The following is a 27,612-nucleotide window of genomic DNA, read 5'->3' as shown; positions in this document are numbered from 1 at the left end:
ACATACGGCTCTCCCCGTTCTTCAGCTCCGGGGAGCGATCGCGACGGAGCGGCTATAAACGAATAGCCGCGCCGAAACTCCTTCAGCGCCTTCAGGTGAAACGAAACTCCTTCAGCGCCCCCTGTGGTTAACTCCCAAACTGCAACTGTCATTTTCACAATAAACAATGCAATTTAAATGCATTTTTTGCTGTGAAAATGACAATGGTCCCAAAAATGTGTCAAAATTGTTCGAAGTGTCCGCCATAATGTCGCAGTGACACGAAAAAAATCGCTGATCGCCGCCATAAGTAGTAAAAAAAAAAAAAAATTATAAAAATGCAATAAAACTATCCCCTATAGTGTAAACGCTATAAATTTTGCGCAAATCAACCGATTAGCGCTTATTGCGTTTTTTTTTATGAAAAATAGGTAGAAGAATACGTATCGGCCTAAACTGAGGAAAAAAAAGTTTTTTTATATATTTTTGGGGGATATTTATTACAGCAAAAAGTAAAAAATATTGTATTTTTTTAAAAATTGCCGCTCTATTTTTGTTTATAGCGCAAAAAATAAAAACCGCAGAGGTGATCAAATACCACCAAAAGAAAGCTCTATTTGTGCTAAAAAAAGGACGCCAATTTTGTTTGGGAGCCACGTCGCACGACCGCGCAATTGTCTGTTAAAGCGACGCAGTGCCGAATTGTAAAAACCCCTTGGGTCATTTAGCAGCATATTGGTCCGGTCCTTAAGTGGTTAAATACAGTATTTGGAAATCTGACGGACAGTTAGATGTTACATTTTGAAAGAAGCAGCAAACCTGCTGACCTTACATGTTTACTAATGTGACAGAACACCTCTGGTTTTAAAATTCAACATGTAAACAGTCCGTCGGATTTCCAAACAATGTTTTTAAGAATATAAGCTCCGTTTTGTGTTAAAAATAAATGTGAAATGCAAAACTCCAGTGGGTATAACAAGATGTCCGCTTGTCCCTCCTTCTCAGTGTATCCTTACAATGGAGGAGTGCGAGGTGTAGCAAGATGGCGACGACGCAACGTCACTTCCGTTATTAATTCTGACGGGTCGCCATATCTGTAACACTAATGTCTTGTGGGGTGTAGCAAGATGGCGGCGAAAAAAACGTCACTTTCGGTGCTTTTTGTGATGGGGAGCGGAATTTGACACTACACCGGCCACGGTAACATAGCAACCCGGGTCACATGTACCTAGAGACGGCGCTTCCTCGTGACGTCAATACAACGCGCCGCCAGCTGATTGCTCTGTGCTGTGATGGTTCCGGGTTAGGCTGGGAGCTGCTGTGCTGGCATCACCCAGAGGAGCCGGTATGGAGCTTCTACCCGTCTGTAGTGTCTGTGTGTGGTGTATTGGCATTGCTGCTTGTAAGGTTATGTGTGTGTCGCCATGTGTGGTATGTTTCCATTCATTGTACCTGGTGATGTCAGACACATTGCTATCCTGGGAAGCCCCTGAGTATGATGTTCTAGTATTATTATTCAGGTTTTCTGCATTGCGGGGGGGGGGGGGGGGGGGGGCTCTCATAGGATGTGATCAGCAGAGTGCTATGTACACATTGCATTGTAGGGGGGGCTCTCATAATATGCAATCAGCAGAGCCATATGTACAGATTGCAGGGGGGGGGGTGCACTCATAGTATGTGATCAGCAGAACACTATGTAGAGGTTACATGCAGGGAGGTGTGCTCTCATCAGATGTGATCAGCAGAACACTGTGTACATCTGTACATGCAGGGGACGCTCTCATAATATGCAATCAGCAGAACACTATGTACAGATTACATGCAGGGGGGTGCTCTCATAGGATTTGATCAGCAGAATGCTATGTACAGCCTGCAGGAGGGCGCTCTCATAGGATGCGATCAGCAGAGCACTATGTACAGCCTGCAGGAGGGCGCTCTCATAGGATGCGATCAGCAGAGCACTATGTACAGCCTGCAGGAGGGCGCTCTCATAGGATGCGATCAGCAGAGCACTATGTAAAGGCTGCAGGGGGCGCTCTCGTAGTATGCAAATGCAGAATACTATGTACAGATTACATGCAGGGGGCGCTCTCTTAGGATTTGATCAGCAGAGTTCTATGTACAGGCTGCAGGGGGCGCTCTCGTAGTATGCTATCAGCAGAGCACTTTGTACAGCCTGCAGAGGGTGCTCTCATATTATGCGATCAGCAGAGCACTATGTACGGGGCTGCAGGGGGCGCTCTCATAGGATGCGATCAGCAAAGCACTATGTACAGCCTGCAGGAGGGCGCTCTCATAGGATGCGATCAGCAGAGCGCTATGTATGTACGGGGCTGCAGGGGGCGCTCTCGTAGTATGCGATCAGCAGGTCACTATGTACAGCCTGCAGGGGGCGCTCTCATTGAGTACAGTTAGGAAGTTGTGATTGGGGTCACTTCAGGCCATCAAAGGCAGGGGGCTCAGACACGGCTAACAGCCATCATAGACCTAAAGTTGACCTGTCACCTTTGCGGTAAAATACTTTATAGCGCCGAGGAAAATGTGGAAGCTGCTGTTGCTAGTCGTCTGGCTTTATTCCTTACCTGGAACAAGCCAGCAGATCAGGAAAGTCAGAGCAGAGCCAGCACACCTTATTTCTGGGTCCTCCACACCTCTCACTGGTTCCTCCTGCTGACCTGCACATCACCACTGTTACCTGTAATGAAGTGAAGGAGAAACCAGCAGGAGGAAACCAGAAGATCGACATTCCTGGACATGCTGTTTTTCTGCAGACTTTGGAGAAAATTCTACTGAATGAAGCGGAGTACGGGTGGCGCGGGCAGCCAGAAAGGTAAGTATTTACTAGCTTCTTTCCCGGTATGCCAGCTTCAATTTATTTGTGTTAATGACAAGGTTCCTTTAAGTGTTTACCTTGTTATTATGAATTGTGGCGCTCTATGGATGGAGGCGGACCTTTCATTTATCCACCTGCCCTCTATTCATTGAGTGCTTTTCCTTGATAGAAGGTATAATACAGCTTCTATGAATGGAGGAGGGGAGTGGAAAGGGTGGGCATAGTTGGCATGGTGTCTGACAGGTCTAGCAGCTGTATTACCCCCACACATCTGAGAGGTTACTGCTGAGGTGGTATGGAGGGGGGGCAGAGGAAGGAAGATTTCAATGAACACCAGCAACATAAAGAACAGACGCCCGCCCTGCGTGCAAGCTCCCTTTGTTACTGTGCCTGCATCCGCCCCAGGCTGCACAGGCAGTCTACAGAGGTGAATGCTGACACAAGGGCTGAACAAATACAGCTTCATGTCAAAAATTTGACATGTGGGCTAGAGCGAGTGTACGATTCCTGGACACAGACAGTGTGTGTTCGGATCTTTGCAGCTGCTGTATCTGCATTCAGATCTGTAGGCTGCCTGTTTGTAGCTTGGGGTGGATGCATGCAAAGGGAGCCTGCACGCGCGGCGGCTGTCCGCTCCCGTCCTAAAGGAATTCTTGCATTCAATGAGAACTAATCCTTATGCTGGTGGACTTTGTCTGAATGAATCCGTTCACACTGGATGCCGATGCGACTCCCAGCAGGGGTTCGGTGCATCCTGGTTCACCTTTTCAGGTCTGATTTCGGATCTAAAATAGACCAAAAGACGCACAGGGCTCCTTTGCAAATTTTCACCAGAGCCGCATCGGAGATATGTGAACCGCCTCCATAGAGAGCCATTCACATTCTCCTGCTATTGCAAATTGGATGCATGGATCTCGCATCCAATTCGCAATAGTGTGAACCCGGTCTTAAAGCGGATCTCCACTCTAAAGTGGAGTCCCGCTGATCGGCACCCTCCCCCCCTCCGGTGTCACATTTGACACCTTTCAGGGGGGAGGGGGGTGCAGATACCTGTCTACAGACAGGTATCTGCACCCACTTCCGGCCCTACGATACGGGCAAAGGACGGGTTTTTTCTCCGCTTCCCGTCCGTCCCCCGTTGTATGCTGGGAACACTCGGCTCCCAGCACACAGCGGGAGCCTATTGGCGGGCGCAGCGCGACTCGCGCATGCGCCGTAGGGAACCGGGCAGTGAAGCCGGAGCGCTTCACTTCCTGGTTCCCTCACCGTGGATGGAGGGGGGAGCAGCAGGGTGACGAGCGATCGGCTCGTCATCTGCTGCGATCACCGCTGGACTCCAGGACAGGTAAGTGTCCTTATATTAAAAGTCAGCAGCTGCAGTATTTGTAGCTGCTGGCTTTTAATATATTTGTTTAGTGGCACATCCGCTTTAAAGTGGTTATAAAGTCACTGAGCTCAATTACTGGTATATCTCCTCTGTTATAGCAAGCTATATTGTACAGTGTTTTTTAGAATGGTGAATCTTGATACCTTATTTCACAGCGCCACTATGCGGTCACATGACCTCCTGCCGCTGTCTTTCACCCAATTTAAGGACTGCAGTGGGAGGCAGGGCAGCCATCGGGAATTATTGGGCCCCTTACAAAAAAAGAAGAAATAAAGAAAAATATAGATAAGAAAAGGGGGGTAGCCATCCGGGGACCAGTGGCATCTTAAGAGCATTATAGGCCCCCGGGCAATACAGTGCATTGGGGCCCTGTCTACACAATCGTGCACGAGAATTTACTGACAAAAATCATGAAATTTACTGGCAGAACCACATTTTTTTTACTGGCGCTGCAAAAAAAGTACCTAAAATTACAGTTTTACAAATTTCTTCATTGACATGAAGGTTGGGTTACTATATGCAGGATTCCCCCCTTACAGTGAAAGGGAACTCTTATGTAAAGGGGAACGCTGCAGATCATGATGTAAGGGGGAACTCTGATGTGGAGGGGGACTCTGGTGACCAGAGACTACCTTATATCAGAGTTCACTGCTTTCTCTTTACATCAGGGTCCTTGCACTGTAAGGGGGAATCCTGCAGACTCTGATGTAAAGGGGAACACCAGGAACTCTGATGTGTGGGGCACTCTGGTGACCAGAGACCACCTTCCGTAGAGTAAATACACTAAGGTAAGGGGGGGTCACTAATATTTTTGTATTCACTCCCCCCTTACATCAGCAACCACCCGTCCCTTAGACTGGCCTGGCGGCGCTATCGCTGATCTCCTCTCAGGTGCAACATGCGCGGCTCAGTTAGATGGCTCCAGCATGGCTGCTCTGGTTTTATCCTACTGTCTCCTCATGTCTGACTTCTCCCGTGACCCCCATCCCGGAGGCGCTCCTACTCTTGACTCCTCTTCCTCAGAGACTGTAGACACGATACAGTTCTACAGTTCTGACCCGCTGCTCTCCATCATTGTTTACTGGGGTTGCTGGGCAGCCTATGAGGGGCCCCCCCAGGCAAGTGGGGCCCCCGGGCAACTGCCCAGCGTGCCCAATGGAAAAGACAGCCCTGCCGGGGACCTCTGGGCCCTTTAATAAAAAAAAAAATAAAAAAAAAAATATATATATATATATATATATATATATATATATATATATATATATAAAATCTATACAAATAATTGTTATTTTTTTTATAAAAAGAAATTACAAAAAAGGGGAGTTGCCATCAGGGACCTCTGGGCCCTTTAATAATAATAATAAATATATATATATATTTTTTATTTGTGTGTGTGTGTGTATATATATATATATATATATATATATATATATATATATATATAAACAAAAATTTATAAAAAAAAAAAAAAAAAGGGGGTTTGCCACATGGGGCCCTGGGGACCTCTGAGCCCTTTTATATATATATAAATTATATTTTTTTTATAAAAAAAAGGGGGGTTGCCATCCGGGGGCCCTGGGGACCTCTGGGCCCTTTAATAATAAATATATATATCTCCGGGCCCCCCGTACCCCTAAAAAAAAAAATTGCCCCTTTAATAAAAAATATATTAGATTTTTTTTTTTATAAATAATAAAAAAGGGGGGGTTACCATCCGGGGCCCTGGGGGCCTTCGGGCCCCTGGGGACCTCTAAAAAAAAAAAAAAAATTATATCATTTTTTTTTTAAATAAATAAAAAAAGGGGAGTTGCCATCCGGGCCCCTTACAGGTGTACTGCCTGTACCCCCCTGATGGCGGCCCTGGTGGGAGGTGCTGAGATTCCCCTCTGACGCCAGCTGGGAGGTGACGTGACCGTACTGCGGCACCATGAAATAAGATATTAATCTTCATAATTAAATATCGGCCGCTTTAAATTATTGGCCCAAAAATAGCGTAAAAAGGTGCCAATAATGGGCAAAAGTGAATTCTCATTGATTTAAATTTGTGATATTAATTAAAAAGTAAAATACTGTATACAATTCTTCTATATAAATAAAAAGTGCAGCCTGAATTTTCATTTCGGTCCAGAATTTTCATTTTCATGCACCACTAGAATGTTTACATGATAATTACTTTCCAAAGTGATTTTGAGTTGCTCCGTGTCTAATCTTTGTTTTTCCTTTTTTTAGTGAGCGAAGAATGTGTGGGCAGCAATGGGTGCTACTCTCTGTATCTGTTCTCGGGGAGTCCTAACCATCGAAAACAAGCGTTACCTGTTTGTAGAGAAGCTGGGAGAGGGGTAAGTAACAATCTGTATTTTCTCTTTGCACAAAACAAAAAAGGGGCAACACAAACCCTGTAAAAAATAAAAAAAACACTATGGCTTAGTGATGGGCTGAACATATACATCAGGGATCTTCAAACTACGGCCCTCCAGCTGCTGTAGAACTACACATCACATGAGGCATTGTAACACACTGACATTCACAGACATGACTGGGCATGATGGGAATTGTAGTTCCTGAACAACTGGAGGGCCGTAGTTTGAAGACCCCCTAATATACATTCACAAAAAGCAGCTAATGTAACCACTTGAGGACCGCCGCACGATGATATACGTTGACAAAATGGCACGGCTGGGCACAAGGGCGTACATGTACGTCCCCTTTAAGAGCCAAGCCGTGGGTCGCGCAGCTCAGTGAATGTCCCCGCGGAAGCAGGGGACCCGATCGGCGCCGGTGTCCCGCGATCGGGTCACAGAGAGGAAGAACGGGGAGAGGTTAGTGTAAACAAACCTCTCTCCATGCTTCCTAGTGTGGCTGTTACTGATCGTCTGTTCCCTGTGTTTGGGAACGACGATCAGTGACGTCACACGCACAGCCACGCCCCCACACAGTAAGAACACTCCCTTAGGACACACTTAATCCCTACAGCGCCCCTTCCTGGTTAACCCATTTACTGCCAGTGTAATTTTTACAGTAATCCATGCATTTTTATTGCACTGTTCGCTGTAAAAATTACAATGGTCCCAAAATAGTGCCATAATGTCGCAGTCACGAAAAAAAAATCACTGATCGCCGCCATTACTAGTAAAAAAAATAAAAATAATAAAATGCCATAAAACTATCCCCTATTTTGTAAACGCTCTAACTTTTGCGCAAACCAATCAATAAACGCTTATTGCGATATTTTTGGTAAAAAAAAGAAATGTAGAAGAATACGTATCGGCCTAAACTGAGGGGAAAAAAAAAAAATGTTATATATATTTTTTGGGGGATATTTATTATAGCAAAAAGTAAAAAATATTGATTTTTTTTTTTTTTAAATTGTCACTATTTTTGTTTATAGCGCAAAAAAAAAAAAAACGCAGAGGTGATAAAATACCACCAAAAGAAAGCTCTATTTGTGGGGAAAAAAGGATGTAAATTTTGTTTGGGAGCCACGTCGCACGACCGCGCAATTGTCAGTTAAAGCCACGCAGTGCAGAATTGCAAAAAGGGGCCAGGTCCTTTACCTGAATAATGGTCCGGGTCTTAAGCGGTCAACCAAGAAACATATTTAAGGCAAACCTGTGTTTTTTTTTTCTCATGTAGCCCAAGGAATTTTTTTTTTTTTTTTACTTAAAGTGATTCTGAGGGTGTTAAAAAAAAAAAATGTTATACTTGCCTTCCCTGTGCAATGGTTTTGCACGGAGCAGCCCCGATCCTCTTCTTTTTGGGTTCCCTGGGGACGTTCCTGGCTCCTCCTCCCTTACAGAGTGCCCCCAATAGCAAGCTGGTTATATTTACAGGCTCTTCACGCCTCTACTTTTGCTTCATTCACCCACCAATGAAAAGAGGAAGCTCCAATGTAAGCTGCAGCTTATTACTTGGAGCTTAGACGGGGCTGAGGGTTCTCTATTTCTCCTCCTTTCCTATGTGACAATTGTGGGTACCTCACTGGCCAATCACCAGCCCTGTTGCGTGAGAAAAAGCTGAATTAGTCACACTGTCCTTTAGTTAGTTTTATTTATAAAGCAGCCACAGCTGGGTAGAAAAGCCTGTCCCCTACAAGCATGCTGTAGAAAAGGACTGTTCTCTGTGTGTAAGTGGTGGTCTCTCTTCAAAGGCCCAACCTCTAACGAGTAGAAACTATAGCGCTGCAATCAGAGAAGCACATCCTCTGCTAATTGGAGAGCTCTGACTCAGGCAGGCGGTATGTCAGACCTCTGCAAAGAGACCATTGATTTTTCCATAGAGAGTGAGGGTCCTTCTCTGCAGCATGCTGGCAAGAGACAGGCGTTTTCTACTTTAGGTTTATTTTTTAGCTCTTATTACCAGCCAGAGCTGGCCCTTTAAAGAGATCTTGAAGTGTTTGTGAACCCAAATCTGTAAATCACTGGGAGCCCCTCTAATATAGTTGGGCATAACACACTGTATAAAACCCCCTTGGATACAGGGCTACTGCAGGAGGGGCCGAGATCTCTTTCTGACATCAGCTGGGGAGATCACAAGACCGCTCAGCCCCTTCTGCTGGAGACCGGCCGAGAGTCACGTGACCGTCCTGAAGATGGCTCTAAGACTGTATTTACGTGACTCGTCTTAAAGCGGAGTTTCACCCTCAAAATGAACTTTCCAGCATCCTTAAAGCGGAAGTAAACCCATCAATTTAACAGTTTGAAAAAGCAGTTACATTCCTGGCATGCCGGGAATGCTAACTGTCACATTGGTTGTGCTCTCAACCAAACTGTCAAACCATCCAATGGCTGGTGTCATAACTGATCACATGTGCAGCATCATGGCAGTTGAAGATTAAACAGAGGCCAAGACACGCCTTAGCAGCCGTCAATCAACTCCTCTTCGCTTAGAAACGCCCATTCCCCGCAGGATTCCCCACTCGGAGCCGGAAAACAAGGGCTCATATAACGATAAGTACAAGTAAAAAAAAACAGCATACTGCAGATGTTAGCAGTATGCCACAGCTAATGTCAAAAAGTGGATTTTTGGGTGAACCTCCGCTTTAATAAAAGACTTTTACAGTGTGGTATGCCTAACTGTAATAAACGGTCTGCCAGTAACCATTTCTAAAATGTTGTTTCTAATAATAGACACAGAACACAGAGCTGACAGGCAGGGAGGAGGGGGAGAGAGAGGAGAGCAGAGAGGACAGCTGTGAACCAGGCCTTCTCATCCAACATCAGTGCCTGACCTCACAAATGCTCTTCTGGAAGAATGGTCAAACATTCCCATAGACACACTCCTAAACCTTGTGGATGGCTTTCCCAGAAGAGTTGAAGCTGTTATAGCTGCAAAGGGTGGCCCAACTCAATATTGAACCCTACGGACTAATACTGGGATGCCCCTAAAGTGAAAGTAAACCTCTGCTTGCCTATAGGTAGTGTAAATATCTTCCAAACGTGCGCCGTTTAGGAGATATTTACTGTACATGTAGTTGGTAATGTCACTGGCGCATGCGTTCTGAAGGTACGACACAAGTGCTATTCCTTCAGAGCCTTGTGCCCTAAAAAAAGCCTGTGACGTCATTGGGGCTCGGTCGATGCCACGATGACGTCGCAGGCTTTTTTTTTTAATGGCACATGGCTCTGAAGGCTCTCAAAGAATCGGAGTCCGCGAACACGGAAGCAAGACGGGTGAAGATGGGAGCGCCTGCAGCTCCGATATCTCGACGCTGGAAGAGCTTACTTTTAAGGTAAGTTTAACATAATGTGCTAGTGTGCGATGCATACAAGCACATTATGACAATACCTTGCAGGGTACAAAAAATAAACATCCCAGTGGTTTATAACCTCTTTAAAGGTCATGTGCGTGTAAAGGCAGTCGTCACAATATTTTTGTTAATATACGGCTAGTTTTAGGTATCGCGCCGTAACTTTGTGCGGGCGTAGCGTATCTCAGATACGCTACGCCGCTGTAACTTAGTGAGGCAGGTTCTGTATTCACCAAGAACCTGCGCCCTAAGTTACGGCGGCGTAGCGTAAATCTGCCGGCGTAAGCACGCCTAATTCAAATTGTGAAGAGGTGGGCGTGTTTTATTTAAATAAAACATGACCCCACGTAAATGATGTTTTTGACTAACGGCGCATGCACCATCCGTGAACGTAACCCAGTGCGCATGCTCCAAATTAACCCGCAAAAAGCCAATGCTTTTGACGTGAACGTAAATTACGCACATTGCCCTATTCGCTAACGACTTACGCAAACGTCGTAATCGAAGGAAAATTTGACGCCGTCCATACTTAACATAGGATACGCCTCATATAGCAGGAGTAACTTTACGCCGGAAAAAGCCTAACGTAAACGACGTAAAAAAATGCGCCGATCAGACGTACGTTTCTGAATTGGCGTATCTACCTAATTTGCATATTCCTCATGTAAATCGACGGAAGTGCCACCTAGCGGCCAGCGTAAATATGCAACTAAGATACGACGGCGTAAGAGACTTACGCCAGTCGGATCTTAGCCAAATTCCGGCGTATCTTGTTTTCTGAATACAGAAAAAAGATACGCCGGAGCATCCTAGAAGTTACGCGGCGTATTAATAGATACGCCAGCGTAACTTCTTTCTGAATCTACCCCATAGTGTATGTGGCAGTGCCGTGTGCAGCCAGTAGTAAAGGGTTGAGAAAAATAAACTGTTAGGCTGGGTTTCCCCGCATTCAATTCGCATGACAGGAGAGTGTGACCAGCTGTCCATGGAGCTGGTCTACACACCTTGGGGTGGCCGCAGTCCGCATTTGGAAAGGGTCCCATGCGTCTTTGGTTTAGATTCAGGCGGAAATTCGGCCCTGATTTGCACCTGAATCGGTGAACGGGGACGCACAGGACCCCCTGCTGGGAGCCTCAACCACATATTTGTGAGCCCAGCCTAAGACTTTGCACACCTTTTGCATTTAGACATCTGGAATGCATTTGGCTAATATAAAGTGAAGGTTTAATTGGGTGTTAATCTGTGTTTTTCTGCATTTTCTTTCCTTGCAGAGGTTTCAGTTATGTAGATCTGGTTGAAGGGATCCATGACGGGCGCTTTTATGCCCTAAAACGCATTCTATGCCACGACCGGGAGGATCGCAAGGAGGCGCTTCATGAGGTGGAGATGCACCGAATGTTCAACCACCCCAACATCCTTCGTCTGGTGGGGCACTGCATGATCGAGAAGGGGCCTAAGTGGGAAGCCTGGCTGCTGCTTCCTTATGTTAAGGTAATTGCACTACCCTGGTCCTAACTCTGGTCCTTCTGGCAAACTCTAGGCCAGGGGTAGGCAACCACGGCCCTCCAACTGTGGTGAAACTACAAGGCCCATGAGACATTGCAAGACCCTGACAATCACAGACATGACTTCTAGGGGCAGGGGCATGATGGGATTTGTAGTTTCACCACAACTGGAGTGCCAAGGTATGCCTACCCCTGCTGTTCCCATTGCAAACGATCAGTTACTTCAGCCTTTCTCTAACATATTTCCGCAGAGCAACTCTTGAAAGTTTTTCAAGTTTTAGGAATCCTTGCTAAAACCAATCCATTGGTGGCCCCTTACATTGGTGTCTAGTGGGAAGACCCCCTCCTTACACTGGTTGTCAGAATGGCACCCATACAGAAAGCTTAAAGGGGTTCTAAACCTTGGTGTTTTTTTCACCTTGATGCATCCTATGCTTTAAGGGGAAAAAAACACCTTGCTGTGTTCCTGAGCCCCAAATTTCCAAGGGTGTGATCCCGCGACATTCTCTCTATGGCTGATCAGCTCCTCTTTGGATAGATTGATGGCAGCGCAGCCATTGGCTCCCGCTTCTGTCAATCAAATGCAATGACGCGGACACCAGGACCGAGTCATACACTTGGCGGCTATGTACTACTTATAACTACTTATAACTACTTATTGATTGCTGCAAGTGAGGCATTGCTCCCCCCCCCCTCTCAAATTTAGTTTATTTGATTTTGTATTGTCATGATTATTTTTTCCCACACTGTGTCTGCGAGGTGTGGCATTGTATGTTTGTGTAGTGCTGTGTACATTGGCAGTGCTATGGAAAAACATGAAGCGAACACTTGGGATCCTTTGGGCAATGTCAAGGAACACTACAGCAATAGAGAGCAGGGGGAGAAAACATTCATCATCCCAACACGTGGAAGCAAACCTTTTTATTTTGTATTTTATTTCCTTGCTTGTGATTGGGTATGCTTTACAAAGTGAACCCTTTTACCTCATTTACTAACCTCTGGAGCAACTGCACTTGTAGAGTGCACAATCTTTTTGCCTTTAGTAAATCGACTCCATAATGTCACCGTAAAAATATTTTAACATATTCTTTTAAAAATTTCCTACAGTGTTTTTTTTTTTTTACTATTAAAAGAACCAATTCTTATTGGCCATTTTATTTACCACTGGAAATGAGTCTCCTGAATAGTGACGATGAACACGGAGAATTGTCTAACTTCCAGTAAAGACTGCATTGTTCTTGTGCTGTATTTTCAGAGGGGAACCCTATGGAATAAAGTTGAAGCGTTGCGGGATAAGCATGAATTCCTACCGGAAGAGAAGATACTGCACATTCTACATGGGATATGTCTGGGACTCAAGGCCATTCATGATCAGAGTTATGCTCACAGGTATGAGGCTTGCCTACAAAGTCATTGTGGGGATTATGTACTGAGATTTCTGAACATACTTGGGGGGGAAAATGGCAGTTCACTATATATATATTTTTTTATATATATATTGTCTTGGGTCCTGATTGGATGGATAGATTGATAGCAGTGCAGCCATTGGCTCCCGCTGCTGTCAATTTAAATCCAATGACCCAGGAGGCGGAGGAACTTGACTAGAGGTAGACCGATATGGGTTTTTCTCTGGCTGATGCCGATATTTAGAAATTGGGGCAGCAGATGGGCGATATATGATGCCGATTTTTGTGGCCGATTATTTTAGGCCAATTTAAAGAGAAAAAATAAATAAAAAACCTCGCCCACTTCACTCCTTTCTGCTTACTGCTGTCACTCTAGCACACACTTGATGTCCTCAGTAGAAGTCGACCGATATATCGGCCGATATTTGGGCGTTTTTATGAAATTGGCATCGGCCGATTATTGTGAAAAAAACGGCCGATTCGCGTCATTCGCGACTATTACAATAAACGGCTGGCATGGCCGCCTGCCCTGCAGTACTGACCAGTGCTCTAGCAGCGTGTGTCCTCCATCACCACGCCCACTATTGAAGTCCAGGAAAGATTTTACTGGCCTTGCATCGTAGCGCCCCCGCTCCGCCCCCTCCCTTGGCGTGCTGTATTGGATAAACAATCACAAGCTAAGGAGAGATTTCACTGGCATTCATCGTACCGCCCCGCCCCTCCCTCGGCATGCTGTATTAGATACTTGTAAAGTGCCAATGCTTGTTTCTCTAATACAGCACGCCGAGGGAGGGGCGGGGCGGTACGATGAATGCCAGTGAAATCTCTCCTTAGCTTCTCTATAGTGGCCGTGCGGGTGTATGAATCAAGAATACATTGCTTCAAGAGCACTGATCAGTACTGCAAGTCAGGTGGCAGATACTTGTAAAGGGCCAATGATTGTTTCTCTGCCACCTGACTTGCAGTACTGATCGGTGCTCTTGAAGCAATGTATTCTTGATTCATACACCCGCACGGCCACTATAGAGAAGCTAAGGAGAGATTTCACTGCCATTCATCGTACTGCCCCGCCCCCTCCCTCGGCGTGCTGTAATAGAGAAAAAAAAAAATTAGCTTCCACCTGACATGGTAACTCCCCCCAGCAGGAGATCGTGGACAGCTCTGTCTTCCTTTCCTGCTGAGGGGGAGCCTGCTGGCTGCTTCTATTACACTTGTTCAATGATTTGCTGGTGATCTCATCAGCATGCACCTAGCCTATCAGGTGCATGCAGATAGATACCTGCAGACTTCATTTTATGTCTTTTTAAAGTGAAACCTGGCTGAGGCTGGCATTGAGAAAATGGATGAGGATGACTCTGGGTGTATATCAGAGTTACATTGTGGAGATCCTCTTCACAATGTAACTCTCATCCTCATTCATTTTCACAATGCATTGCAAATCAATCATCTTCATTGCCACAACGCAGCACCACCCATCCACCCCCCCACAACGCAGCACCACCCATCCCTCCCCACAACGCAGCACCACCCACGCCTAGCACCACCCATCCCTCTCCACAACGCAGCACCACCCATCCGTCTCCACAACGCAGCACCACCCATCCGTCTCCACAACGCAGCACCACCCATCCGTCTCCACAACGCAGCACCACCCATCCGTCTCCACAACGCAGCACCACCCATCCGTCTCCACAACGCAGCACCACCCATCCGTCTCCACAACGCAGCACCACCCATCCCTCTCCACAACGCAGCACCACCCATCCGTCTCCACAACGCAGCACCACCCATCCGTCTCCACAACGCAGCACCACCCATCCGTCTCCACAACGCAGCACCACCCATCCGTCTCCACAACGCAGCACCACCCATCCGTCTCCACAACGCAGCACCACCCATCCCTCCCCACAACGCAGCACCACCCATCCCTCCCCACAACGCAGCACCACCCATCCCTCCCCACAACGCAGCACCACCCATCCCTGTCCACAACGCAGCACCACCCATCCCTGTCCACAACGCAGCACCACCCATCCCTGTCCACAACGCAGCAACACCCATCCCTGTCCACAACGCAGCACCACCCATCCCTGTCCACAACGCAGCACCACCCATCCCTCTCCACAACGCAGCACCACCCATCCCTCTCCACAACGCAGCACCACCCATCCCTCCCCACAACGCAGCACCACCCATCCCTCCCCACAACGCAGCACCACCCATCCGTCTCCACAACGCAGCACCACCCATCCGTCTCCACAACGCAGCACCACCCATCCGTCTCCACAACGCAGCACCACCCATCCCTCTCCACAACGCAGCACCACCCATCCGTCTCCACAACGCAGCACCACCCATCCGTCTCCACAACGCAGCACCACCCATCCGTCTCCACAACGCAGCACCACCCATCCGTCTCCACAACGCAGCACCACCCATCCGTCTCCACAACGCAGCACCACCCGCGCCTAGCACCACCCACCCCCCCCCACAACGCAGCACCACCCATCCCCCCCCACAACGCAGCACCACCCATCCCTCTCCACAACGCAGCACCACCCATCCCTCTGCACAACTCAGCACCACCCGCGCCTAGCACCACCCATCCCCCCCCACAACGCAGCACCACCCATCCCCCCCCACAACGCAGCACCACCCATCCCCCCCCACAACGCAGCACCACCCATCCCCCCCCACAACGCAGCACCACCCATCCCCCCCACAACGCAGCACCACCCATCCCTCTCCACAACGCAGCACCACCCATCCCTCTCCACAACGCAGCACCACCCATCCCTCTGCACAACTCAGCACCACCCGCGCCTAGCACCACCCATCCCCCCCCACAACGCAGCACCACCCATCCCCCCCCCCACAACGCAGCACCACCCATCCCTCTCCACAACGCAGCACCACCCATCCCTCTGCACAACTCTGCACCACCCGCGCCTAGCACCACCCATCCCCCCCCACAACGCAGCACCACCCATCCCCCCCCCCCCAACGCAGCACCACCCATCCCCCCCCCCAACGCAGCACCACCCATCCCCCCCACAACGCAGCACCACCCATCCCCCCCACAACGCAGCACCACCCATCCCCCCCCACAACGCAGCACCACCCACCCCCCCACAACGCAGCACCACCCACCCCCCCCCCACGCTGCACCACCCATCCCTCCCCACAACGCAGCACCACCCATCCCTCCCCACAACGCAGCACCACCCATCCCTCTCCACAACGCAGCACCACCCATCCCTCTCCACAACGCAGCACCACCCATCCCTCTCCACAACGCAGCACCACCCATCCCTCTCCACAACGCAGCACCACCCATCCCTCCCCACAACGCAGCACCACCCATCCCTCCCCACAACGCAGCACCACCCATCCCTCCCCACAACGCAAGCACCACCCATCCCTCCCCACAACGCAGCACCACCCATCCCCCCCCACAACGCAGCACCACCCATCCCCCCCCACAACGCAGCACCACCCATCCCCCCCCCACAACGCAGCACCACCCATCCCCCCCCACAACGCAGCACCACCCATCCCTCTCCACAACGCAGCACCACCCATCCCTCTCCACAACGCAGCACCACCCATCCCTCTCCACAACGCAGCACCACCCATCCCTCTCCACAACGCAGCACCACCCATCCCTCTCCACAACGCAGCACCACCCATCCCCCCCCCCCAACGCAGCACCACCCATCCCCCCCCCAACGCAGCACCACCCACCCCCCCCCCAACGCAGCACCACCCACCCCCCCCCCAACGCAGCACCACCCATCCCCCCCCCCAACGCAGCACCACCCACCCCCCCCACAACGCAGCACCACCCACCCCCCCCACAACGCAGCACCACCCACCCCCCCCCCCCCACGCTGCACCACCCATCCCTCCCCACAACGCAGCACCACCCATCCCTCCCCACAACGCAGCACCACCCACCCCCCCCCCCAACGCAGCACCACCCATCCCCCCCCCCAACGCAGCACCACCCATCCCCCCCACAACGCAGCACCACCCACCCCCCCCCCCAATGCAGCACCACCCATCCCCCCCACAACGCAGCACCACCCATCCCCCCCACAACGCAGCACCACCCATCCCCCCCACAACGCAGCACCACCCATCCCCCCCCACAACGCAGCACCACCCACCCCCCCCACAACGCAGCACCACCCACCCCCCCCCCCACGCTGCACCACCCATCCCTCCCCACAACGCAGCACCACCCATCCCTCCCCACAACGCAGCACCACCCATCCCTCCCCACAACGCAGCACCACCCATCCCTCCCCACAACGCAGCACCACCCATCCCTCTCCACAACGCAGCACCACCCATCCCTCCCCACAACGCAGCACCACCCATCCCTCCCCACAACGCAGCACCACCCATCCCTCCCCACAACGCAGCACCACCCATCCCTCCCCACAACGCAGCACCACCCATCCCTCCCCACAACGCAGCACCACCCATCCCTCCCCACAACGCAGCACCACCCATCCCCCCCCCACAACGCAGCACCACCCATCCCCCCCCACAACGCAGCACCACCCATCCCCCCCCACAACGCAGCACCACCCATCCCTCTCCACAACGCAGCACCACCCATCCCTCTCCACAACGCAGCACCACCCAGCCCTCTCCACAACGCAGCACCACCCATCCCTCTCCACAACGCAGCACCACCCATCCCTCTCCACAACGCAGCACCACCCATCCCTCTGCACAACACAGCACCACCCGCGCCTAGCACCACCCATCCCCCCCCCACAACGCAGCACCACCCATCCCCCCCACAACGCAGCACCACCCATCCCTCTCCACAACGCAGCACCACCCATCCCTCTCCACAACGCAGCACCACCCATCCCTCTCCACAACGCAGCACCACCCATCCCTCTCCACAACGCAGCACCACCCATCCCTCTGCACAACGCAGCACCACCCGCGCCTAGCACCACCCATCCCCCCCCACAACGCAGCACCACCCATCCCCCCCCCACAACGCAGCACCACCCATCCCCCCCCCACAACGCAGCACCACCCATCCCCCCCCCCCACAACGCAGCACCACCCATCCCCCCCCCCCCACAACGCAGCACCACCCATCCCCCCCCCCCCACAACGCAGCACCACCCATCCCCCCCCACAACGCAGCACCACCCATCCCCCCCCCCCCACAACGCAGCACCACCCATCCCTCCCCACAACGCAGCACCACCCATCCCTCCCCACAACGCAGCACCACCCATCCCCCCCCACAACGCAGCACCACCCATCCCCCCCCACAACGCAGCACCACCCATCCCCCCCCCCACAACGCAGCACCACCCATCCCCCCCCCCCACAACGCTGCACCACCCATCCCTCTCCACAATGCTGCACCACCCATCCCTCTCCACAATGCTGCACCACCCATCCCTCTCCACAATGCTGCACCACCCATCCCTCTCCACAATGCTGCACCACCCATCCCTCTCCACAATGCTGCACCACCCATCCCTCTCCACAATGCTGCACCACCCATCCCTCTCCACAATGCTGCACCACCCATCCCTCTCCACAACGCTGCACCACCCATCCCTCTCCACAATGCTGCACCACCCATCCCTCTCCACAATGCTGCACCACCCATCCCTCTCCACAATGCTGCACCACCCATCCCTCTCCACAATGCTGCACCACCCATCCCTCTCCACAATGCTGCACCACCCATCCCTCTCCACAATGCTGCACCACCCATCCCTCTCCACAACGCAGCACCACCCGCGCCTAGCAAAAAATAAAAAATCGGCCCAAAATATCGACTGCAAAAATCGGCATTATATAGCGGCCATCGGCCGCCCTGATTTCTAAATATCGGCATCGGCCATAGAAAAACCCATATCGGTCGACCTCTAGTCATCAGTACAGATGGCACTGGTTTGGAACTGACAGATGGTACTGGTTTGGAACTGACAGATGGCATTGGCAGGTGACACTGGTTTAAAACTGACAGATGGCACTATTGGCACTGGCTTGGACAGATGGCACTAGTTTGGGACAGGTGGCACTGATTGGCAGTGGCACTGGCAGGTGGCACTGATTGGCGGTGGCACTGGAGGGTGGCACTGACAGATGGCACTGATTGGCACTGGCTGGTGGCACTGGCAGGTTTTGCACCAAGCCCACTGTAACTGTAACTGTGTGAAACTAACGGAGAGGAAAGAGAGAGAGAGGAGCTGTCGGCTCGATGTCGGGGTGGGCGGGACCCAGCAGCTAAATTACACCAGCCAATGATTGGGCTGCTTTCGAAAGGGCGTGGGGCCACATACACGTAGCGGCCCGCCCAGATACCATCCTTTCTCCCTCCAGTTTCACACTCAGCGCAGCTCTTGATGCTACCAGAGCCCCTCAATGTGGAGGAGGAATGGCGGTCAGTGTAAAATATCGGCCTAATTTTGATAATAATCGGCCGATTTATCAAAAATGGCCAAATATTGGCTGATATATCGGTCTACCCCTAAACTTGACTGGCATGCACAGAGTCCTGACCTCAACCCGATAGAACACTTTTGGGATGAATTAGAGCGGAGACTGCGAGCCAGGCCTTCTCTTCCAACATCCGTCCCTGACCTCGCAAATGTGCTTCTGGAAGAATGTTTAAATATTCCCATAGACACACTCCTAAATCTTGTGGACAGCCTTCCCAGAAGAGTTGAAGCTGTTATAGCTGCAAAGGGAGGGGCCAACTCAATATTGAACCCTACGGACTAAGACTGGGTTGCCATTAAAGTTCATGTAAAGGCAGGCGTCCCAATACTTTTGACAGTATAGTGTTCCTGTCTGCAGCAGTGGTGCAGACACAAACAGGCCGAATGTACACAAAGTATTCCACAAGTAAAGAAACTAAAACCCCATAGAATGGCATTCTTTGCACCTCAGCTGGACCTGCAGCCCCATTTCTAGCAGCCAGATCAAACTTTATCCTGAGAAATGTCGGAAATGCAGAAGCGTCACCTTTGCCTCCATCTGGCAGTGTGGTCATCAGGTTTGTACTGTAGATGGCAGCCATAACTATTTCTAGCTGGCACGCAAGCAAAAAGAAAGGAGTACAAATTTTTAGATTTGTCTATTGTTTTTCACAGTCATCCTTGTCTTATTTTTTAGGGACCTAAAGCCAACTAACGTGCTGCTGGAGGGTGATGATCGGCCCATACTGATGGATCTTGGCTCTATGAATCACGCGCGTATTGAAGTGTCGGGGAGCAGGCAGGCAATGTCGGTGCAGGTACGGTTAAACTTCCACACCTAGTCCAAGATAAAAGTAATTTACTGTAAGAGCTTGTAGGTTTTCCCCATCGCCATATTGTAGTTACTGTTTGTAGCAACAAATTAGACTTGCAGGATGGCGTTGTGGAATCCGCAGCACCCGACCGCGTGAGGGTAACATGTTGCCTATCTCTGCTATAAGAAAAGCATGGAAAATACAGGCCACTAGATGGAGCTAATAATCATAGGAAATTAGGGCCAGATTCACAGAGCTGATACTCCGTCGTATCTCCTGATACTCCGTCGTATCTCCTGATACTCCGTCGTATCTCCTGATACTCCGTCGTATCTCTGTTTCTATCTATGCGACTGATTCATAGAATCAGTTACGCATAGATAGCCAGAAGATCCGACAGGTGTAATTGTTTTACACTGTCGGATCTTAAGATGCAATACCGCGGCCGCCGCTGGGGGGAGTTTGCGTCGTAAACCAGCGTCGGGTATGCAAATTAGGAGTTACGGCGATCCACGACGGTTTTTCGCGTTCGCTACGTCGCCGCTATTCTAGTTTCCCGTCGCAAAGTTAGTCGTTTTTTTTTTGGTGCCTTAACTTTACACAGCAATCGTATTGCTGTATAAAGTATGGCCGTTGTTCCCGCGTCGAAATTTAAAAAATAACGTCGTTTGCGTAAGCCGTCCGGGAATACGGAAGTACGCCGCCGCCGTTCGAAAAAATGACGTCACGGCGCGCAAAGCACGGCGGGAGTTAGGAAACGGAGCATGCCCGGTAGGTCCGGCGCGGGAGTGCACCTAATTTAAATGGCACACGCCCATTTGAATTGGCCCGCCTTGCGCCGGAGGCCGCCAGCGTAGTTTTCATCGCAAGTGCTTTGTGAATCAGGCACTTGCAATGAAAACTTGCGGCGGTGTAAGAGTTGCGCTGCTGCAGTTCTATGTGAATCTGGCCCTTAATACTTATTTACTGTAATGGTCAGCTCCATCTAGTGGCCATAATTTCTTATTTTCCTGATTCTCACTATTCTGAATGAAGAACATCTGACTTGGAGGGAATGTAGCATTACATTTTGTCGCCATTCACATAGAATAAATGTACATGCAGTTTTTGCCCTGCCTTTATTTTATAAATACACCTCGAATACCAATAAATAAATGTATTGCTGGCATATATGGAGAACTTATAGATAAACAAACTAATATATACACCAGATTCCAACAACAGAGAATTGCATGGAATTTGTATCTTCTTTATAGAGCTTTACTGTTCCCAGCAGATAGCGGGGGTAGATTACAGCCTTGGTATCATTATGGGTGTTCTCTTATAGGACTGGGCAGCACAGCGATGTACCATCTCCTACCGCGCCCCCGAACTCTTCAACGTGGAAAGTAACTGTGTGATTGATGAGAGGACAGATATCTGGGTATGATTCATCAAATTTTCTTCTAATACATATATCACAAGGGTGAACGTTCAGGTATTTTGTAATTAATTTTTTCTCTATTATGTTAATCTGTATCTCCTCTTTTCTTCGCTTTTCTTCGATTTCTCTTCTCTGTTCTCTTCTCTCTTCTTTTCTCTCCTCCTCTTCTCTCTTCTTTTCTCTCCTCCTCTTCTCTCTTCTTTTCTCTCCTCCTCTTCTCTCTTCTTTTCTCTCCTCCTCTTCTCTCTTCTTTTCTCTCCTCCTCTTCTCTCTTTTTTTCTCTCCTCCTCTTCTCTCTTCTTTTCTCTCCTCCTCTTCTCTCTTCTTTTCTCTCCTCCTCTTCTCTCTTCTTTTCTCTCCTCCTCTTCTCTCTTCTTTTCTCTCCTCCTCTTCTCTCTTCTTTTCTCTCCTCCTCTTCTCTCCTTTTCTCTCCTCCTCTTCTCTCCTTTTCTCTCCTCCTCTTCTCTCTTCTTTTCTCTCCTCCTCTTCTCTCTTCTTTCTCTCCTTTTCTCTCCTCCTCTTCTCTCCTTTTCTCTCCTCCTCTTCTCTCTTCTTTTTTCTCCTCCTCTTCTCTCTTCTTTCTCTCCTTTTCTCTCCTCCTCTTCTTTCTCTCCTTTTCTCTCCTCCTCTTCTTTCTCTCCTTTTCTCTCTTCTTTCTTTCTTTCTTTCTTTCTTTCTTTCTTTCTTTCTCGCCTTCAGATATACATTACTCGTACCGAATCATCAAACCATAACTGTTGGTCAGTGTTGGTTTTTTTCTTTACTACATTGGTGGTCAGTGTGGCCCCTTTATGGTAATTTATGCCTCTTGTTTATCCTCTTGCTGGTCTTTGTGGTTAGTGTGCCCCCCCCCCCCCTTTTCTTGGTCATTGCAAGCATGTGTTTACATCCTGTGATTGGTTCACAGCAATCAAGAGACAGTCTTTTGGTGACCGCTTGATCACAGGCATTCAAAACCGTGCTGAACATTGACTGCCCCAGTTCTATTACCTGCATATTTTGTCAGTAGGTCAAATATTTTTTATAGTACTTCAGTAATGGGGACCCTGTCTGCATGGTGATGGCACTGTTGTGTTATTTACCTGCAGAAGAAACAGTGTTGTCACCCTGTAGACCGTGTAGTCCTAGACCAGTGATGGCGAACCTTGGCACCCCAGATGTTTTGGAACTATATTTCCCATGATGCTCACCTACAATGCAGAGTGCAAGAGCATCATGGGAAATGTAGTTCCAAAACATCTGGGGTGCCAAGGTTCGCCATCACTGTCCTAGACAGTCATGAAGAATCGGTTGCAGGAAGTGTGTGTGTGTGTGTGTGTGTTCTGTTTTTTTTTTCCCTGACCAATGTGGTATTCTCTCACAATTTCCTGGGCAGCTTGACCAATATGGGAAGTGTAACAATAACAGGTCAACAGTTATGGGGGCTCAAAAATGTGTGATGTAGCTTATAGTTCCAGTTTAAATGCATGGACACCCCCTAATCTATTCTTCATAGAATGCAGTGATTTTTTTTATTTTTTATGTTTTATTATATTATTATGTTTGGAATATATGTTAACAGTTTAGAAATAATCTTCTTTTGAGTGTTTCATGCATTGTAACAATATCACATTTGTTGTTTTACTCCTCAGTCTCTCGGTTGTGTACTGTATTCCATGATGTTTGGAGAGGGGCCGTATGACATGATTTTCCAAAAAGGGGACAGCGTGGCCTTGGCTGTTCAAAACAACATCACAATCCCTGAAAATAATAGGTAATATCACAGTTTACAGTGCTGGAAATCTACTTCTCCCCCCATAACAGCCTGCTTTGACAAGATATGATATGTCAACAGCACCACCCTGGTCTAGAAAATTAATAGTATAGTCCAAAATGTCAATCCGATATACCAATGAAAACCAGTGATTTGCAAAGAAGATATGATTTCTGACCCACAGTTGAAACGCACTTGTCCTTCTACTGCCTGGCAAGATGAGAACATGATGTGTGCTCCTAGCCAGCCACTAGAGGGCGTATGGAGACCATGGATCTGAGAGAGGGCGGCGAGTATGGAGACCATGGATCTGAGAGAGGGCGGCGAGTATGGAGACCATGGATCTGAGAGAGGGGGGCGAGTATGGAGACCATGGATCTGAGAGAGGGGCGGCGAGTATGGAGACCATGGATCTGAGAGAGGGCGGCGAGTATGGAGACCATGGATCTGAGAGAGGGCGGCGAGTATGGAGACCATGGACCTGAGAGAGGGGGGGCGAGTATGGAGACCATGGACCTGAGAGAGGGGGGGCGAGTATGGAGACCATGGACCTGAGAGAGGGGGGGCGAGTATGGAGACCATGGACCTGAGAGAGGGGGGGCGAGTATGGAGACCATGGATCTGAGAGAGGGGGGCGAGTATGGAGACCATGGATCTGAGAGAGGGGGGCGAGTATGGAGACCATGGATCTGAGAGAGGGGGGCGAGTATGGAGACCATGGATCTGAGAGAGGGGGGCGAGTATGGAGACCATGGATCTGAGAGAGGGCGGCGAGTATGGAGACCATGGATCTGAGAGAGGGCGGCGAGTATGGAGACCATGGATCTGAGAGAGGGCGGCGAGTATGGAGACCATGGATCTGAGAGAGGGCGGCGAGTATGGAGACCATGGATCTGAGAGAGGGCGGCGAGTATGGAGACCATGGATCTGAGAGAGGGCGGCGAGTATGGAGACCATGGATCTGAGAGAGGGCGGCGAGTATGGAGACCATGGATCTGAGAGAGGGCGGCGAGTATGGAGACCATGGATCTGAGAGAGGGCGGCAAATATGGAGACCATGGATCTGAGAGAGGGCGGCGAGTATGGAGACCATGGATCTGAGAGAGGGCGGCGAGTATGGAGACCATGGATCTGAGAGAGGGCGGCGAGTATGGAGACCATGGATCTGAGAGAGGGCGGCGAGTATGGAGACCATGGATCTGAGAGAGGGTATATAGAGATCAAGGCTTCATGCTGTGCATTGTGTTGTGTTTTTTTTTTTTTTAGTAACAACTGAATGGCATTTGGTTTGCTACACTGGGTAGCATAAACCATTCTTTATGCATCATTAACCACTTGCTATCCATGCCAATTCAGATTTTTTTTTTTTTTTTTTTCATATATGTACTACTAGTATATCAGTGTTTTCCTTTCCCCTTTTACCCACCTGAATTATCTGCGTTTCTTCCCTCCAATCCAGGGAATGTCTTCCATAAGGACCGCTATCTAATTCATTACTGAAGTTATCTGTGAAGTTGCTATTCTCCCCTGTGGAGTGTCACACGGAATTTCCAGGCAACAGCTCTGTTAGATTCTGTGACCCAATTAATCACAGATTCAGCACATGACTATGTGGAATTGGTGGCCCATAATTTATGTGTGGTATGAGCGTTTGTAGTGGCTACCTGTGTCCTCTGACAACATTGTCTAATTTTAAACTGAATGTGGTGGAGGTTATATAGATATACCTTTTTTATTGTTTCTAGTGTTTTTGTGGAATTGCTTATTAACCACCTCAATACCGGGCACTCCCCCCCCCCCCCCCCCCCCCTTTCCTGCCCAGGACAATTTTCAGCGCTTTCACACTTTGAATGACAATTGCGCGGTCATGCTACACTGTACCCAAACCAAATTGTTATCATTTTATTCCCACAAATAGAGATTTCTTTTGGTGGTATTTTGATTACCACTGGGGTTTTTATTTTTTGCTAAACATACGAAAAAAGACAAACATTTTTTTTATAACAAAAACAAGGGTTTTCTTAGTTTTTTGTCATAAAATTTAGTTTTCCTTGGCTCTGATGGACACTGATATGCGGGCACTGATGGGCACCAATAGATGGCACTGATATGCAGCACTGGCAGGCGGCTGTGATGGATGGGCACTGGCAGGCGGCTGTGATGGATGGGCACTGGCAGGCGGCTGTGATGGATGGGCACTGGCAGGCGGCTGTGATGGATGGGCACTGGCAGGCGGCTGTGATGGATGGGCACTGGCAGGCGGCTGTGATGGATGGGCAGCACTGATTAGATACTGACAGGTGTTATTGCTGGGCTCTGATTGGCACTGTGGTGGGCAATGATTGGCACTGTGGGCACTGACAGTATTTATTATTGGGGCACTGTGGTGGGCAATGATTGGCACTCACAGTATTTATTATTGTGGCACTGATTAGTAGCTGATTGGCAGATCTGAGGGGGCTGTGCTGATAATCAAAGTACTGATTATCAGCACAGACCCCCCCCCCCCCTGACAGGGAGAGCTGCCGATCGTCTCTCCCTGTCGGCATGAACTGAGTAATGTCGTTTACCGGCACTTCCTGGTTCACGCAATGATCACACGTGGTAAGAAGCCTCCGACAGAGGCTCCTTGTCCCGATCGGTTATGTGGCATGTCAGACTGACACGCCACACTCACGATCGCTGCGCGCCCCCACGTTATCCTGCTGGATGTCATATGGAGCCCAGTCGGGATAACCGAACCACTTCCCGGCTGTTATGCTGCGGGCGGGAAGTGGTTAAATATTTAACTAAACTTTGATTAATACCGGTTGTTTCTCGTTGATGAATTGTGTGGGAAGTCTTTTTTTTTTTTTTGGTGGTGCTTTGGTGAGGTTTTGAAGACACTTTTGAAGCACCACTGAAGCTACAAGGGGTATAATTTTTGAAGCAGAAGCAAGGTGTGAACAGGGCTGTAAGCTATACATTTTATTTGGTGACAAGAGATTTGACCAGCGTTCAGAGAGCTTTAACAAAGCCTGTCCGAAGCCTTGTTAAACCAAAGCAAGTGTAAATAAGCCCTTAGTCTACTTTGATACATTTTTCCATTACAGAGGTTCTAGTATAGTTGCTATATCATAACGCTTCACCGGTTTTTACTTGTCGTCATTAAAAAGGGTTTCCCCTTCTTACAGGTACTCCCAAGGACTGGAGACCCTCCTTTCCTCCATGATGGTGGTGAATCACGTAGACAGGCCGTACGTCTCCACAATCCTCAGCCAGCTGGAGGCGCTGTACCCAACTGTAGACGGGCAGGCCACCACCAGGATATGACATCACAGGAAGTGACCTCACTCAAGTGCTGCTTAACTGCTAGACCGGTGTCACACAAGGGATTGGTCCCTTTGGATCGGACAGTGTGACTGAAGGACTGTGGTTGATATCGAAACTTGAACTTCTAAACGCTTTTTAACAATGACGGTTTTATCTCTGATATTCTTTTTAAGACTATTTTACTGCGCCATTACGTGAGACCCTGGAAACGCATTCTACTTCAGTGGGTGGCGATGGAAGATGCCTTCATGTAGTTTTGTAGAAATCTGTTACAGGGAATTGAACAAGTATGAACCCCCTCCCCATGTCTTCCCTCCCAGAGGCCACTTCTCTCAGGCCAGTGTCTTGTCTGTCTGGTCTCTGGAGCATGGTCCCGGTGTGCTGTGTATGTTCTGCCCCCTCTGTGTCTCCTGTGATAGGAAGCTGTCATTAAACCTCATGCTTGGATTGGATTTTCTCTCCTCTTGTGGACTGAGGAGGCACCTTTCATATGGGCAATGTCGGTGCAGCATAAGTACCATGTGCTTGAGGCACATTTTTCTCCTGTGCTGGTGATTGCTGCAGGATGGCGCCATACACATTGTCACAGAATGGGGCGTGTTGTGTTTGGCAGGCATTACTATGTGCCATTATACCTTATGAAAGTGCCGCAACCACATCTAAAAGAAACACTTGTGGCACATTGAAGTGGGATTTTAGTCTAAAATCCGTCTTCAAACAGGCATGCAGAAGTATAGTTGCACATTTATGGGATTTTTTTTTTTTGGGGCGCATTGTAGAATGAATCCAGAAAGATTTTATTTTCAGCATCAGTTAAAAGGCATTATATCCTCATAAAAACAATACAATATGGTAGACTCATATGATACACTCCTTCATAGGTACAGTAGTATTGGCATAATTCCCAAAATGTTTCGCCCTGAAACTGGGCTTCCTCGGGGGGGATACTGTCCGCTTGGAATTGGAGCCTTCTCATAAGAGAA

At 49.2% G+C, this 27,612-nt stretch overlaps 1 protein-coding gene across 3 annotated transcripts; it reads left to right on the top strand.

The window, feature by feature from the left end:
* The first annotated feature begins 1,092 nt into the window (after positions 1-1,092).
* STK16 (serine/threonine kinase 16) lies at positions 1,093-27,081 on the top strand. 3 transcript variants are annotated; one of them, XM_040358148.1, is made up of 8 exons: positions 1,093-1,179; positions 6,429-6,538; positions 11,217-11,436; positions 12,706-12,839; positions 20,024-20,144; positions 21,469-21,564; positions 23,196-23,317; positions 26,491-27,081. In XM_040358148.1, the coding sequence occupies exons 2-8, from the start codon at positions 6,453-6,455 to the stop codon at positions 26,627-26,629; spliced, it is 918 nt and encodes a 305-aa protein (XP_040214082.1). In that variant the 5' UTR covers positions 1,093-1,179; positions 6,429-6,452; the 3' UTR covers positions 26,630-27,081. The 3 variants fall into 3 exon arrangements, with proteins under 3 accessions (XP_040214082.1, XP_040214080.1, XP_040214081.1); XM_040358146.1 differs by lacking the exon at positions 1,093-1,179 and adding an exon at positions 1,195-1,324; XM_040358147.1 differs by lacking the exon at positions 1,093-1,179 and adding an exon at positions 2,711-2,809.
* Positions 27,082-27,612: the final 531 nt, after the last annotated feature.

The sequence above is a fragment of the Rana temporaria genome, chromosome 6 (assembly GCF_905171775.1).
Source record: "Rana temporaria chromosome 6, aRanTem1.1, whole genome shotgun sequence".
NCBI classification, from domain to species: domain Eukaryota; kingdom Metazoa; phylum Chordata; class Amphibia; order Anura; family Ranidae; genus Rana; species Rana temporaria.
Note: the sequence above shows the minus strand (reverse complement) of the source record. Positions and strands in the feature narration are given on the sequence as shown.